The sequence below is a fragment of the Leptodactylus fuscus genome, chromosome 6 (genome assembly GCF_031893055.1).
Source record: "Leptodactylus fuscus isolate aLepFus1 chromosome 6, aLepFus1.hap2, whole genome shotgun sequence".
In the NCBI taxonomy this organism is placed as follows: domain Eukaryota; kingdom Metazoa; phylum Chordata; class Amphibia; order Anura; family Leptodactylidae; genus Leptodactylus; species Leptodactylus fuscus.
Genome location: NC_134270.1, coordinates 73419330 through 73436216, shown reverse-complemented (window position 1 = coordinate 73436216; position 16887 = coordinate 73419330). Strand labels below are relative to the sequence as shown.

The 16887-nt window shown below is 41.6% G+C and overlaps 1 protein-coding gene across 1 annotated transcript in view; it reads right to left on the bottom strand.

Moving 5' to 3' along the window:
• The window catches only part of LOC142210797 (potassium voltage-gated channel subfamily A member 7-like), a 53679-nt gene extending 37169 nt beyond the window's left edge, over positions 1-16510 (bottom strand). Inside the window, exon 1 of the mRNA XM_075280220.1 lies at positions 15465-16510. Within this exon, the coding sequence (XP_075136321.1) occupies positions 15465-16052 (588 nt within the window). The 5' untranslated portion in view covers positions 16053-16510. The remainder of the gene's footprint in view (positions 1-15464) is intronic.
• Positions 16511-16887: the final 377 nt, after the last annotated feature.

Here is a 16887-nt window from a genome sequence, read left to right as displayed (position 1 = left end):
TTGCAGCATTGGGGACGCCCCAGTGCTGTCTGAGTGCTGGGGCCCGCCCCCAGTTCTGCAAGGGAGCTCATTTGCATACCGACAAGAACCGGGATTGTACGTGAACGGCGGCACGGAGAAGACAACGAAAGATAAGAGACGAATAGCCTTTCTTAGTGTTCTCGTGTTACTCAGAAAAAATAGTGTGTGAATGATAGGATCCCATTAAATCTTAAAATTTAATAAGATTGATCCCACAATCCCAAGGAGGGGAGAAAAAAACTTCTTAGCTTTGTTAACATTTTGTTTAGTGGTGTGCTAGAGGTTGACTGTGTAGTGTCAGAGGGTTGAGATGTGAGAGATCTTGGTAAATCTTGGTATATTGGTGTCAAGGTACGCTCACCAAATCCATACATTGACATGGAGGGTGCTATGCATTTGCTCATACATTACTTAATGAGTTCAGAATGGTTTTTCTAACCCAGACAAATCTTTTCTTCAAGTTATATTCCTAGAAACAGCTTAACTGGACATTATAATGGAAGATTACATTTCCATCTGTCAGAAAGGTCAAGACTCGGAGATAGAATTTTCAGGCACTGTTTTCCATCTCTTCCATTTACTGCTTCTCCCACCAGACACATGACACGCTGAATATCTCATGTTTTTCCACAGTACATCAAAGAATGACTGCATCCCCAGCCAGCACTAGAACGACAACAGCTCTCATACTAACTATGCTACATCAATGGATAGGAAATAAAAATTACAACAGTTATTTGTAAAATATTTTGCCATCAGGTAATTCAGGTACTGTCCTTATTTTTCCCTGCCAACTGGATTGGTAGTTTGACGCCACATCATGCCTAAGGCTATGTTCACATCTGTTTTTCTTAGACTGCGCCAGGAAGGCAGGGATAGTAATAGTGTGTGTTTGTGTGTGTGTATATACTGTATATTGTAAGCCGATGGCTGGTCAGGTAATGGAGGGGGTGTACATCTCACCCAAGACTACTCAGGGGGGTGAGATGAGAAAACTCCAGGAATGTTTGTTCTCCTCAGTACTGAGCTGGATTTTTAGGAATGACAGGTAGGTTTGGTAGTGGGACCTGTCATTCCACCCCCCTCCAGTCCACACTTTGGAGATGATCGGCAGCGACTCAGCTGCAGAGAGTCTCCTTGTCTAGGAGGCTTAAGAAGTCAACTCCAGCAGCAGACCTTTGGCAGTGCTTGGCTGGAGAGCACACAGAGAGGTCATAGTTTTGGAGCTGTGTCCTGAATGAGTCTACTGGCTTTTGGATTTCTGGTATTCTAGGTGAGGTAACCTATTCTATGTTTAGTTAAAGCCTAGCCGGGCAGGGATTTATTTTTGTATTTTTTCCTTTTGTTGCTGCACTACCTTTTTCAGTGAAAATAAAATCTACCTTTGTTTTGGACTAAATGAAACTGGATCTGTGTGTCTATGCCACCCCACCTAGCAACCCCAGACCCTGACAAGAAAAAAAAAATTAAAAAAAAAAATAAATATATATATATATATATATATATATATATATATATATATATATATATATACACACACACACACACATATATCCTTGAAGGGTTAAGAGTAGACAGCCCAGACATATATAGTCTATGGGGGGGGGGGTAGTCCGGAAGCATTTAACTACAAAACATGCTTTACTGATTTTACTTCTCATCATTGCAGAAGCCCAGAGATGATTGATGTGACCCAAGCACTTGGCTATATTATTTATTCTTATTGTAAGGAACTGAGATGCTTCTGTACTGTGTAACTGATGAATTTGACGTCATCGGTTTAAGGAAAAGGCTGCAGCACTTGTGAGCATGGCAATGTTTTCAAATAATTGGACCCCCACAGATCAACTCAGTAAAATTTCCTTCAAATATGTTGAGCAGATGATTCCCCCTTCACACAAAAATCACAACATTTTATTTTCACCTTCTTGCTGATCTCTGTGTAGTTTTGTTGAACTGATGCTGACAGGGCTTTTGCTGGTTGGGATTCACAATGTAAAGAACATAAGCTACCATGATTCCTCTCATAGACATAATGGGAGATTTACTGATCAAAATACGCTAAAATTCTGGGGCAATTTGCACAAAAAAACTGTTGTCCATGCCATCAATGACATCAAATGGGTTGTCTAGAACAGGACAAGCACAGCTCCATACACTGTGTGGTGGCTGGGAAAAGTACTACAAGAACAGGTCATCAAGACCAGATCCAAAGAACTGACCTTGTAGTTCTTTTCCCAGCCGCCATTCAGTGTACGGTGCTGTTCTAGTTCTGGTACACTATGGCATCTACAAACAGCTGACCGCCAATCTGCTACTGAGAAGCTATTCTAAGGATAGGTCATCAAGGACATACTCCTGGACAAACTTTGACTTAAGTTTTAGACCTTTTTTTTTGTGCCTTGCAGGGCAAGGGCCATGACTTTCTTTGGCTTAGATGAAAAGTGGCATAGTTAAGATGAAACAATATGCAGTAAAATGTGGTAATCTACTTAATAGGTGGTGTAACCTTACAGAAAAGTGTCTTAGCAAACACCATACTCATCATCCAGCATGAGTCATTATTTAGATAACCTTCTTACAATGTCTAAGAATAAGACAATATTAATAAGGCTGGATTCACAGCCTAAAATTGAAATCTCTCTGGTTTGAAGGAGGTTCTACCAGGAGAGACCCGGCGGACCCCATTATAGTCTATGCAATCTGTGGTTTTCTGCAAGTAACTGCTTTTTAAGTAGCCAGGGTCTCCGTCTTTCGAGTCCCTATGTGAAGTATAAACCTAGTGTAAGTCTACCTCATTGCCTGCATTTACCACTACGTGCATGCCCCTCTACTTCACAATACAGATACTGTGACACTGCTCTGCTGCTGCATAATCTGCTGCTCACAATGTGAAATACTTATTCTTCAGCAGATACAGGAAGACTTAGACAGCAGCAGGGATAGCAAAGGAGAGAGAAGCATGTGATATGTGATGTCCTATACAACAGGTAGGAGAGAGCGGAGATGATCACTTGTTCAGAGTACAAGGACTAGAATAAACCAGCAACATGGTCATGTGAGTACATGTGAGACTCTTACAGAGACATTACAGCTGCAGACAGTACATAACTAAGTTATATTTACTGCATGGAAACACAGCTGCTTTAATACATTGGTGGGCCCATTGCAAAGGTTTTGCCACCACCTATGTACCTCACCCACACAAATTATAATGCCTCCTCAGTGACCCTAACATAGTATAATGTTCTTTAGTGGCCCTGCAGTAGTATCACACATTAACCTGTCTCCCCAGTAGTTCCTCAGACATTATATTATAATGCCCCTGTCCAATTGCCTACATAGTGTAATACCCTCCCCCATTTGCCACCAAAGTATGGGCTAGTTCACACGTGGGCAAAGGGGCGGATTTTGACAGCGGATTTCGCTTCAAAATCCGCCCCTTTACAATGGTGGTCTATGTAGACCACCGGGCTTTTTTTTTCCCGCGGTGGGCTGCTGCTAGCGGAGAAAAGAAGCGACCTGCCCTATCTTCAGGCGGAAGCCGCGCGGGCTCAGCTGCTCGGCTTCCGCTCCCGGCAGCACCCTCCTATGTCAGCTCATTCATTTGAGCCGACAGCGGAGGGGAAAGCCGCGACCGCGATGGTCGCGGCAGGCGGGTTTTGACAAGAGAGAGACGCGGCTCGCCACGTCTCTCTCGGTGTCAAAACCCGCGTGGGCAGTTCACGTGTGAACTGACCCTATAAAGTCCCTCTGGTGTGCCACAGTTTCACGTCCCCTTTCAGTTGCCTCCACGGTATAAAGTTCCTCTCCTGGTGCACCCACAATATTATGTTCCCCTTCCTGGTTGCCCCCACAATTTAATTTCCCTATCCTGGTTGCCACCAATATCAAGTTACCTCCACCTAGTTACCCGCACAATTTCACATCCCCCTCCAGGTAGCCCCCATAATGTAAAGTCCCACTCCAAGTGCCATCATAGTTTTATGTATGCCTTCAGGTTGCTCCCCATAGGTTTATGTCCCATTCCAGGTGGCCCCGACAGATTCATGTCCAATTCCAAGTTGGCACCATCATTTCATATCCCCCTCCAGGTTTCCTCCATCAGTTTCATGTCCCCTCTACATTGCCTCCACCAATTTCATGTCTGCCTCCATGTTGCCCTTACAGTAGATATCAAAATAAAAAAGCTAATACAAAATTTTTCCCAGTTCCCCCATTCTCTTCTGTCTCTGCTCCCAGAGGCTTCAGGGAGTAATAGGTAATATATAAGTGATGTCACTACATTGACTACCTAGGCATTCTGATAGGGAATTTAGATTGTGAGCCTTTTATGGGACAATGCCTGTTGGCGCTATACAAGTAAGAGCAATAAAATAAATAATGATTATAGTCTATGGCACCTTTATCTCTGTATCTGTACTTTATATCTAGTCCTCTTTCTCATTACCGCTAGAGTAATTTTCATTTGGAAGAGTCCTCATCACTTATGCAGCTCGGATCCAGTTCCTTTGTGGTATGAAGTATCCGATTTTGTCTTCAGAGCCAGCTTGAGGGTTGTGTGAAATATGATCAGAGCTGTATTTAGATTTTCTGCTGTGCTAGTCTTCCTATATAAAAGCACAGTAAAGTTGCTCTGTCTGACTACCCTGGTCTACTAGGTGAGAGCTAAACAAAGGTTTAGCAGGGGCAATGAAGTTTATCCTTTAATCTATAGTTTGAATATATTAAATTATTTTGTTATGAGGACCATAGATTCAGTATCAACCACCAGCCTCCAAGAACCACACACCAGGTTATCTTGTACTGGTAACAACCACCCCCTGCCTTGTTTTAAGGATTTTGTCACTTACTTACAGTGTAAAAAAATTGTGTTGGTATACAAAAACATAAGAAAGTACTTCTATATCTAAATAGCTCAAACATGACTATAATATTCATGCTAGAATGTAAGATCATTTCTATCATTGGTTCTCAACTTGTAGTAGGAGTCCCCGGGATGCGTGCCACAGCTGAGAAAAACACTGCTCCATGACACCACCTGCCATGTATCTGTCCTAGCAGCGTAGAAGTGCAATGAGAGTTTCCATCAGTACATATGGAGGCATTCATTCCCTTTACAGCATGTAGTGAGCTGGATTCATTATTCACCACTGTGCTCTGGGCACTGAGTGATAACCCATCAGTCCCCGGAGCAGAGAATTAGTGGGGAACAGAGCAGTAAGTGAGGAATCCAGCTCACTAGTTTCTCCCTGGATTTCATGCCATGTGTTGGGGCAGTGATGGGGGCATTATACTGTGTGCAGGGGCAGTGAGGGGGCCAATATGACATATTTAGGGTCGCTATGAGGGCCATCATACTTTATGTGGGGGCACTGAGGTGGCATTATGCTGTGTGGGAATGTATGCATTTGTACCACCTTACAGGTCAGCACATGGATGCCATCTCTGTGCAATCTGCTTTTTTCACAGATCCAATGTATTCAAGAAACACTTACACACATCTTGAACTTGGACCTTTGCAGATGTGAAATTTGGATGCCACAAGGTTTATGATTTTGCATCAGTAAAACAGCCACAGATGTGTGAATGAGGACTTATGTTTTTCCCACAAAACTATGTACCAATCTGCTCAACTCCTCATGTGACTGCAAATAGATTATCATTTTCTATGTCACAGGGTTGCTTTAAAATTATAGTCCCATTCCCCCACAACAGTATAATGCTCCACAGTGTAGCCCCACACATATATAATAATCCCCAGAGGCTCGCCCTCTGCAGTATAATACTCCAAAGTGGCTCCACACAATATAACTTGCTCACCAGAGACTCCCCCGAATATAATACTCCACAGTGGCCCCACACAGTATAATTCTCCACAGTGGCCCCACACAATACAACATTCTCCCCAGAGGTGCCCCTGTATAATGATTCACAGTGTAATACAGTATAATATACTCCCCAGCAGCCTCACACAGTATAATATGCTCTGTAGAGGGCCTTCCCCAATAAAATGCTCCACAGTGGCCCCACACAGTATAAAATAATCCCCAGAGGCTCGCCCTCTGCAGTATAATACTCCAAAGTGGCTCCACACAATATAACTTGCTCACCAGAGACTCCCCCGAATATAATGCTGCACAGTGGCCCCACACAGTATAATTCTCCACAGTGGCCCCACACAATACAACATTCTCCCCAGAGGTGCCCCTGTATAATGATTCACAGTGTAATACAGTATAATATACTCCCCAGCAGCCTCACACAGTATAATATGCTCTGTAGAGGGCCTTCCCCAATAAAATGCTCCACAGTGGCCCCACACAGTATAAAATGCTCCCAAGAGCCTTGAGCCACTTCAGGTCAACCCTTCAAAATTCATTTTGACGAATATACGTGAGGTTCGGCTCTCCAGTTCATTTTGGTGCTATTATTATACTCTGGGGTCTCAGTAAAGGCCCAGGGGAGGTGACGGAAAATAATAAATACCTTTAGTCACCTTGCCTCACCTCTCCTAGGCATCCTCGTGTTCCTCCACTGTCTCCGCCAGTTTCCTCTTTAGGTCTGCAGCTAACATCATGTGTCCCAGATGTCATCGCTAAGGCCTGTGATTGAGCCTCAGTGGTCACCTGAGGCATGCTGACGTTATCATGCCAGTGCACTCCATGTAACCTCTGAGGACCAATTACTGGCCTCAGCGGTGATATACGGAACACTTGACGTCAGCCACAGGCCAGAAATGGGCAGAAGATAGTGCTGGACACCCAGGAGAGATGAGTGTAAATGATTGTTATTTCCTCTCCTGGGTAGGCTTCTATTGGAAAGGGGCCCGGCATCATGCGACTGTGCCCGTCTTGGCTCCTCCATTGGGTCAATGGGATGCTGGGTGTGGATTCTCCAGAGAAGCGAGCCTTGCTTAAATATGTAATGACGCACCAAAAATGCCAGCGAGACCACCAAAAATACTCTAGATTTATCATCCAGTATCAGTTACTGTGATAAATCTGGTGAATTGTCAGACTGCCTGTCTAAACTTGAACTGTTTAACTATTAGTAAATATGGGACACTATGTCCAATTTCCTAAGAAATCAGTTAACCTATTGGTATGGTTTGTAGTGTCAGAGGAAATCTTCATACTCTTCATGTTGCTTTGATTCATCTCCGATCTTGTGTCCCAGTTTTTCAAGGCAACAGTACTTCCAGACACATGGCAATAGAAATGTAAATAAGTACAGTGTAATCTACATTACAACATTGAAGTGTAGCAAGTGTTAGGCTCCAAAGTCGGCTACAGGTGGGGTTGTCTTTTTTTTAACCTTCTGGGCCTGAGAGATTGGGACCATCTGAGGATCCGCTAGCCTTCTGGTGAACCAGACCAACCTTGTTTTTAGCCTCATTTTGCTTCTGTTGATTTTTGCTGACATTTACTGTGTCTATGTCCATGTGTGACTGATTCTCTATGCACTCATGGGTCTCTGCAGATCCAAACTGTAGGAAAGGGCGTTGTGATTGATTTATTTTGTGCATTGCCCATACAGATTGGATTTAGGTAGGCAAGTCCTTTCCCCATGCTGCTGTAACCTCTTCTAGATCAGTACTCTGGGACTGAATTCTAGCAGGGTATATATTAGGAAGTGTGAGTACATCAAGTGCTCTGTTATTGGAGCTATATTTATATATCCCGGAGAACCCCTTTATTATCATGTTACATGTATCCAATGTAATTCCTGATGTGGTCATTTCGGTGCCATTTAAGCCTTTGATCCTTCTTCTGCATAGACTTAGGATGTGATAATGTCCAGTGTTCTAATGCTTCCCTCTAAGTACCTGAACACAGAATTTGCATTTTGCTTCTTGAGTAGTTCTTTTCTGAATGTTTACATGGATGATTAGATTCTTGCGGTCATTGCTCATGTCTGGTATTGTAACATATCTTACTTGAGATATCATAAATTGTGTATAAATATAGTATCTCCTGGCTCTAAACATGTAAACCTATGATCAGTTACAACAGACTTAGGTAACTGAAGACTTCCTATGCTGGTAGCTAAACTACAGATATTGGCATACAGAATTCCCAGGCAATAAGTCATATGCTGCCGCTGTCTGCAATACACATCAGGTAAATGCCTGCGAAACTCATTCATAGAAGTTTCCATACACCTGAATGAGATTGTTTGTGTAGCATGTACATGGATTTTTCCAAACTAATCTGTTTTAATTTATTTTTTAACCTATTTGTTTCGTAGTTGTCATGCACCTTCTATGGCTTCATGATACGTCCGTCATAGCTTAGGTACTCTTTATTTCTGTATATGTAAGGAAGGTCACCCAATGTTTATCTGTAATCTCTTCCATCCAACGATCTTGATATGTCAGTCAGTCTCATCTTTCTATTTTAGTTTAACCATAAGGAGACTCAGTGGAGTAACTAGGAATGGCAGGGCCCCATGGCGAACTTTTGACCACAGAGTATAATAATCAGAGACCCAGGAGAGGATGCAAAAATAAAAAAAACACTGTTACTTACCTCTCCCTGGCTCCGGTGCACTTCCTGCTGCTGTCGGCCATCTTCAGTGATGGAAGAGATGTCATGTCAGCTAGGGCCAACGCATAAAGATGAAAATCCAGTCCATGTGATGTCTGTGATATCATCAAGTAGCTCTGAAGCCTTCCGGAGCCAGGAGAGTTAAGTATCAGAGTTTTTATGTTCCATCATCTCTCGTAGCCCTCCGATAATTATACTCGGGGGTCTGAAAAGACGCCCCCGAGTATAATGATAGTGTTTGGGAGATTCGCAAGCCCATGGCCACACATACCGATCCAGTCTCCTGCTCACAGCCGCCTCCGCAGAAGGGCAAGTGCTGACGGCCGTGAGCAGGAGCCAGGATCAGTAAGCAAATAGGTCCTGTTACCTACTGGAGTTACTTCATCAGGTAACGGACTATTAAAAAAGAAAAGAAAAAAATAATGCAGTGGTAGCAGCTGCCGCCGGGCTCTCTAATGTCCCCGGCCCGGTGGCAGCTGCTGCCCCAGTAGTTACGCCCCTGAGGAGACTGCAAACATAGATAGTTGACATAGTAGGTGCATGTACTTATAATTTAGTAAGTCCTTGTATGGCCATGTTAATAGAAAAGTGAAAAGGTTATGTCTTTCAAAATCCAGAGATGAAACAAATGCAGCTGTTATTAGGTGAATACTTTTTTTGTGAATACATTAACAGAATGAGCCTAAAATACACACTAGTTCTAGAAGTGTATACCCAATACTAGTGGATGTTTTGTCTTCAACAACTAGCTCTTAACATGGACTTGTCACCATACCTGACATGCTGTACTATTCCTCTGTTATTGCTCCTTGAAATCTATGAATAAATTGACAACTGGGTTTTAACATTTCACTTATCAAAGGCTGGTACTAGCAGCAATGATTGGACTCTGTACGGACATCCATCCCCCAACTGGTAAAAAACTGGTATCATTTTAAGAAAAGATGCTTCAAAATCGTTATTTCATGGGAAATGCAATTACTTATTAAAGAGACATGTCCAGAGATGACAGTTTCTCCGTTAGGCAAATCTTTTTTCTTATGGGGTGATTTACTAGTAATCCATTAGACTTTATTGATCCCCTGTATGTACAATTATAATAACAAAGATTATAATGTAGTTATATTGTAAGCGGATGTGTACATGTCCTGTATAGAAAGATGGTGGACCCAAGAAGTCCCAGTTGGATTTTGGGGAACTATACCTACTTGTTCAGCAATTTAGGATTAATGGACGTATGCCTCCAGATATACAACAGTAATGTACCTACTTAAATATGAGTGGTATAGAAGCAATGGATGGACCTACCTATGTATGCATCAGTATAGGAGTAATGGATGTATTCATCTAGACATGCAGGAGTATTGGCTGTATCCATCTAGATATGCAGGAGTATTGGCTGTATCCATCTAGGTATGCAGGAGTATAGGAGTAGTCTGGATATGCTGCTATATTAGAATGAGGGATTTGTCATTCATAGGTTGGAAAAAATGTGTCTTGAACTAATTCACTTTCTCTAGAATGCAGCTTCATCTAATTTTACACATATGATTGTCAGCTTTGGGCAATTTCTTATTGTTAGCTCATCCAGAAATAGACTGATCACAAGATGTCACACTGCTGAGACAATCAGCTTTAATTTGTAGAATGGAACTTCCTAAACTTTTTCTATTTTGGCCTAAGCCGGGGCCTCACAGCAAATAAATACTACTGTAAATGAACAAATGTCACCATGCATTGCACATAATATTCTCCAGCAGCCACAATGCAGCACCACATACGTCCCAAGCAGCTCTGTACATTACAATGCTCTGTAATACAGTAGCTCACCAGTAGTCCTTGCCCAATAACACCACATACCACAGTGCAGTTCATAACACCTCCTCCAAATACCACAGTGCTTCCCTCATTGACAGGATTATTGTCCCTCTTCTTCCCATCCTTCATCAACTAGCAGGAACTTCCCCACTAGCAACAGAATTGTTCCTCCCTTTACCACTCCCCCATAGCAGCAGCATGAACCCCTTTAACCTCTCCCCACTGATTATAGCTTTGTGACCCTTCCTCCCACCCCACTTAAAGCAGCTTTGCCCTCCTAACCACCATTGCTCCTAATGCAAACTTAATTCATTCTTCTTGCGACTTCTATCTAAAGAAAAAGCCTAAAAAATAAATTGCATAATTTTATTTGCATAATTTAACAATCTCCATAAATAGCATGGCTTACTGTATTACTGTATAGTTCAGGTTGATTCTATTACGCGGATACTCCATTCTCCTGCTACTAGCTGCAGTGGACATCTCTCCAAACCCTTGTCCTCCTTCTTTTGCTAACCTCAATTTCTTACTTGTTTCACCAAGAAACCTGCTAACCTTATTAATATTCGCTATCTGCCATCTTCTTCTCCTCCACCAGACCCTTTCTCTTATGTACTCTAAAACGCCCGTTCAGTGTGGAACAAGCTTGACATTACTCAGGATCTCTTTATTTCAAAGTCTTTTAACCTGCTGGTTGTAACAGAACCCCGGATTAAACAGAACCCTGATACAACCCCCCTGCAGCTCTCTGTATGATGGCCTATGCTCTTCACACCACCCTAGACCTAATAATATGCAGGGTTGGGGGTAGGCATCCTTCTTTCACCACAATGCACTTTTTAGGTCAGTACCATTGCTCTCGTTTCCCTCTTTTGAGGTCCACATTATCAGAATTTACGGCTCTGTTCTCTTTCTGACTATATCAACTCTTGCTTACGAATTTTTGACCACAACTTTATTTCCTTTGCTATCAGATACCCTTATCAAAACACACCGACCTACCACACATGCAGGAATCTATGAGCTGTAAGCAGAGCCCTGGATAAAGTAGCAACCTCGACTTTCCAAACCTCCCAATCCAGACATTGGCAACCTTGGCACACTCCACAAACACATTTTCTTTAGTGTTGCTGAAAATCTGCTAAAAGTCTGTGTAGAAAATTGAACACATCTGCTGAGTTACTTTACTTCAGGTTTATGCTCAACATCTAGAACTCTGCCTTTCACCTCGATATTCAAGTCTACTTCATGTCTCTCATTTCTTCTCTCTCCAATAACCCTAAACAAGTCTTCAATACGGATCACTCCTTCCAAAGGTGTAGGCCAAAGGTGCAGCAGATACCTGTCACAGACCTGAGTGCTCAAGACATGGCCACATACTTTAAAGCCAAAATTGACTCCATCAGTAAATAACCCAATCTCCACGCAGTATCTGTCCTCTTCACTTCTTTGTTCCTCATTGTGAACTCTTATTCTTTAAGCTAGTAGCAGAAGAAATCTCCTGGCTCCTTTCTTCTTCTCGGCCTACTACTTGCACAAATCCCCTCACACCTTCTCTAGTCTCTCTCCCCTGCCGTTACAACTCTCTTTACTAGGATATTTAACCTCTCTATTTCTTGTGGAGTCTTTCCCTACTGAAAAAACCCTCCCTTGACCCGTCCTGTGCTGCTAACTATTGACCCCTCTCTAACCTCCGCTTCATCACTAAGCTCCAGGAATGCTTGGTATATTCTCACCTAATGTACTGTACTATGACGATTTCAATTTGGCTACAAAAAAATTGGGGTGTTCTCTTATTTTTTGTCTAAAGTCTGTATACAATATATATATATATATATATATATATATATATATATTATTTTTCATAAATCGAGCATTCTCTACAAAGAACAATGAATGAATGAAACATGAGAAATTCAATGTACATACACAGATTTTATGAAGAAACAGGCAGGAACGTTTGCAGTATAGATCTTATTCCCAGGTATTCATGAGATTGTCAGTATGTATTTAGTATGTTGTTAAGTAGAAACACGAGTGTGTGCCTTTCATTCAGCAATGACACTACATTAGAGATGAGCGAGTACTGTTCGGATCAGCCGATCCGAACAGCACGCTCGCATAGAAATGAATGGACGTAGCTGGCACGCGGGGGGTTAAGTGGCCGGCCGACGTCAAAGCGGAAGTACCAGGTGCATCCATTCATTTCTATGGAGCGTGCTGTTCGGATCGGCTGATCCAAACAGTACTCGCTCATCTCTACTCTACATCAATAAGCATCAATGTGCATCGAAGCATTTATTAACAAATTCAATACATAGTATTACAACCACTACATTTTTATGAAATTCAGAGTCTTATCAACTAGGGCAGTTGAAGCAGTGCGATAAATATTGCAATGTGTACATTGTCTTGTGCTGTTTTTTTTTTTTTAGAATAGCAGATGTAACTATATGATATAAAGATACATACAACCAGGCTTTGTATCCAATGTACAAGGAAACAGAGTCATTCTGTAACAGTGCCAGCTACTAGCAAGAGATATGTGGAAGATAAAATATACCTATTGCAATCTTCCTCATCATCCTTAGGAATATTCTAATATTTGGGCCTTATACAATATACTTGGGGTTATTATCTACAATGCCATGAATACTGGTCAGATTATGCAAATGAAACTCAGATTGGTAACATAGTATTGTTTTGTTTGTTTTTTTCTTTTTGTTAAATCTAGATTGTGAGCCCCATATAGGGATCACAATGTACATTTTTTTCCTATCAGTATGTCTTTACAGAATGAGAGGAAATCCACGTAATCACGGGGAGAACATACAAACTCCTTGCAGATGTTGTTCCTGGTGGGATTCAAACCCAGAACTCCAGCGCTTTAAGGCTGCAGTACTAACCACTGAACCACCGTGTTGCCCCTACACAGTATTGTTTGTATTACTGGATTCAGGTATTAACTGCCCATAAAATTAGCAAAATTGCAAAAAAAAAAATGATTTCCAGACGGAGAGGCTGCATACAGACACCAGCGGTCACCTTTAAAAACCCATTCAAATGAATAGGTTTTAAAGCTGATTGCCGGCAATCTGTCCCTTGTCCAGTTTCCCCAGGGTTTGGGATGGAAACCCTGGGGCGGACAGCAGTGGATGTGTGTGAATGCCCCCTAAGAAATTTCCACTGAAATTAGTCAGATTGTTAGTGTAAACTCTCATGGTGAGATGTAATAGCAAAATCTTAGGGCTATCGCCACATGTGGCAAACAGAGTTTGGTGTTTGTCATAGGATTAACCCCCGCAGCAACAGCTGCAGAATCCACAGTAATGAGTGATTTTGCATTGCATGAAATCCTATCCACTTCACTGCTACTGTAATTCCTAGCAGGTTAGCTAACGTACTCACATTGTGTGGTCCTGGCCTTAACATGTATATGACCAACTTAAGACAGTGGCTGGAATTTTGCTTGGCATGCTTCACTGCCTCAATTCGTCCATAGATGTAAGGCTGAATTCATATAAAGAGTTTTTAGTTTGGTGTGGATCCTTATTTGTGCCTATGCTTTCTATCCTATTTTTAAAAACCTGTAAAATTTAATCAAAACTGCATTTCTGAGTTCAGCCTACTGGTTATTCACACAAGCTTGTTCCATGTGTGAAACACAGTCCATGTGACAGTCATATCACTACAGCTGTGGGAGTGGAACTCACTGCATTATAGTGAGTTATGGTCCAATGAACTCCAGAATGGCGATACTGTACTTAATTGACAAAGCTGTCACATGGCAGTAGTCAGTCCAACAAATACAACCAGACTGAAAATGGTCATGTGAGCAGCCATTTAGCAATATTTCACATTATTCACTTGCTAAAGTCATCATTGTTACAAATCTGTTCATTGTATGGCTCTATTGTGACGAGTGTATTATTGCAGCACATATTTTGTGAATTGACTGATAATAAAAAAGTTACATATCCACACGGTGGCTCAGTGGTTAGCACTTCAGCCTTGCAGCGCTGGGTCCTGGTGTTCAAATCCCGCCAAGGGCAAAAGCCCATCTGCAAGGAGTTTGTATGTTCTCCCTGTGTTTGCATGGATTTCCATCCCATATTCCAAAAATACATACTGATAGGGGGAAAAAATATACATTATGAGCCCTATGTGGGGCTCACAATCTACATTAAAAAAAAAAAGTGAATTATTCAAGGTTTCACTTATTAACTGTTTCAGGTCCTTGCAACTAGGTCCAGTCAAGAAATCACCAGTGAACACATTTTCTTAGTATTTTTAGATTAAGGCTCCACATATAGTGAAATCCAGGGAAAAAAACTATGGAAACGTATCACAGTTTGTTACACAGTGTTTTCCATCGAGATTTTGCAGAGTTTTACTCGGTGGACTTTCTGTCCCTAGTATACCTGTATGGAAAATGCCAGCGTTTCTACAGGTATAATTAACATGCTGCCATTTTCATAAATGCAGTTTTTTCGCTGCACATTTTATTCTGTAATCTGTGGATAGGATTAGCCAGAATCCCATTTACTTTGCAGCTACTGTTAACCACAGCGTTTTCGCAATGAGGGGCTTCAGCCTTAGAGTTCTCTTTAAAGTTGATCCCCTGGGATTATGGTTTGTGGCTAATATAGTGACATAAACCACAGCAACTATTATTAAATTACACAAAGAGCTTTAGTCATTGTTACTCCAAGACGACCATACGGATTGCCTGGATCAACAGTGTAAGCAAATGCATATTGTACCTGTTTGAGCGACTACCAGCATATTAATACTGTCAGTCCTAAGCTTTGACATCTAAGACTGTTGCTGTGAAATTTGGAACTTTTTGTAAACTCATACTTCCCTAACTATAAGTAACAAGATTACTATGGCATTTTGGATAACTTTTCCATCAAATTCAAGTTGTCCCCTGCAGAATATATCCAGCATTAAGAGATCATCCTCAAAGATATGAGCATGAGTTAAGTGTTTTTATCTAAAAAATTTTCATGCTCTATTATTTGCTCAATAACAGCCAAATCAATTGGTGTGAATGAGATAAGTTATAGCTCTTACCGGTAAGGACAGATCCCTTTCATCCCGAAATTCAGGTAGTGTTTCTAAGCAGAAGATGACTATAGAAATCAGGATGACCATGACAGAGATAATGGCGATAATACGAGCAGCAGATGAGCTGTCTGGGTGTTCAAAGAGGAGCCAAACTTGCTTCATAAACTCACATTCAGGAAGAAGTCTTTCCTCCTCTTTAAGAAATCCTTCATCTTCCCTAAATTTCCTTATTACATCGTCTCCAAGCTGGTAAAACACCAACTCCTCCATGAAGACATCAAGAGGTACATTAGTAGGCCGTCGTAGTCGACCCCCTGATTGATAAAAGTATAATATTGAGTCAAAACATGGCCGATTCCGGTCAAAAAAATACTCATTCCTCAGAGGATCAAAAAATCGCATTCGTTTCCTTGGGTCTCCCAACAATGTGTCAGGGAACCGACTGAGTGTCCTTATCTGAGTCTCAAACCTCAACCCCGACACATTGATAACCACTCGTTCACAACAGTCTTTCTGGCGGCACACTTCATACTTCTTCTCATCGGAGACCACCATGAGGTTTGAGCTCCCAATCACTTCATCTCCGTTCTCCATGACTGAGAGCTTATTAGTGTCCTCAAGGTAGTCCTGGTAATGTTATCATATCCATAGCCTGTTATTAGTTATTTTTATTTACTTGTTAGTCTTCTTTGCTATGGTTTTTCACATTTTCTTTTATCCTCTTCACATACTTTTGAAAACTTTTTCTCTTCTGATCTTGGACGCATTTTACATATTAGGTCCAGTTGACTCTCATTCAAAGTTTGCCTAACGCTCTTGAAATCCCAGAGTTTTCGCTATAAGCTTTACTTCCAGTGGCGTTTTCTTCCATTAAGCGAAGAGACGCACAAGCCTTCTCTCACAAGCCTGGTCTCTCTGTTTTGTGATCCTGCCTGCCTGGCTCAGGGGATTAACATTATGTCACATTTGCTCTTGCTGTCTGTATACTTCTTTCCAGACCTTCATACCAATAGCTGCACTTCACTCTGTGCTGTAAACAGATTCGCAGAGCTCAAGGTATCAGGTTCTCTCTACTGCATAAGCTAACAGTTCCATGCAAAATAAAAATACACATCTGCAGCTCCTCCCTCCTAACTCCCCTTCCCCTGCTAATGTCCGGGAACCCACTGAAGGCTGGAGGTCAGCCCAGCCCCAAATCCTCCACCATTCAGCCTCTAAAATAAGAACTTGCTATATAATATCATAGAACAACCTACTATGATTTATTCAATATTTTTTAGTTATATTCTAGGGCAAAAAGTTGAGCATATTAGTAAGAAATTAACTTATAACATGTTTAGGAGTCTTCAATTATCTGCAAAGATCTAAAATCAGTGTCTATTGCAAATACTTAAATGTTGTGAACTATCTTAAGATATTTTTGAAAAAA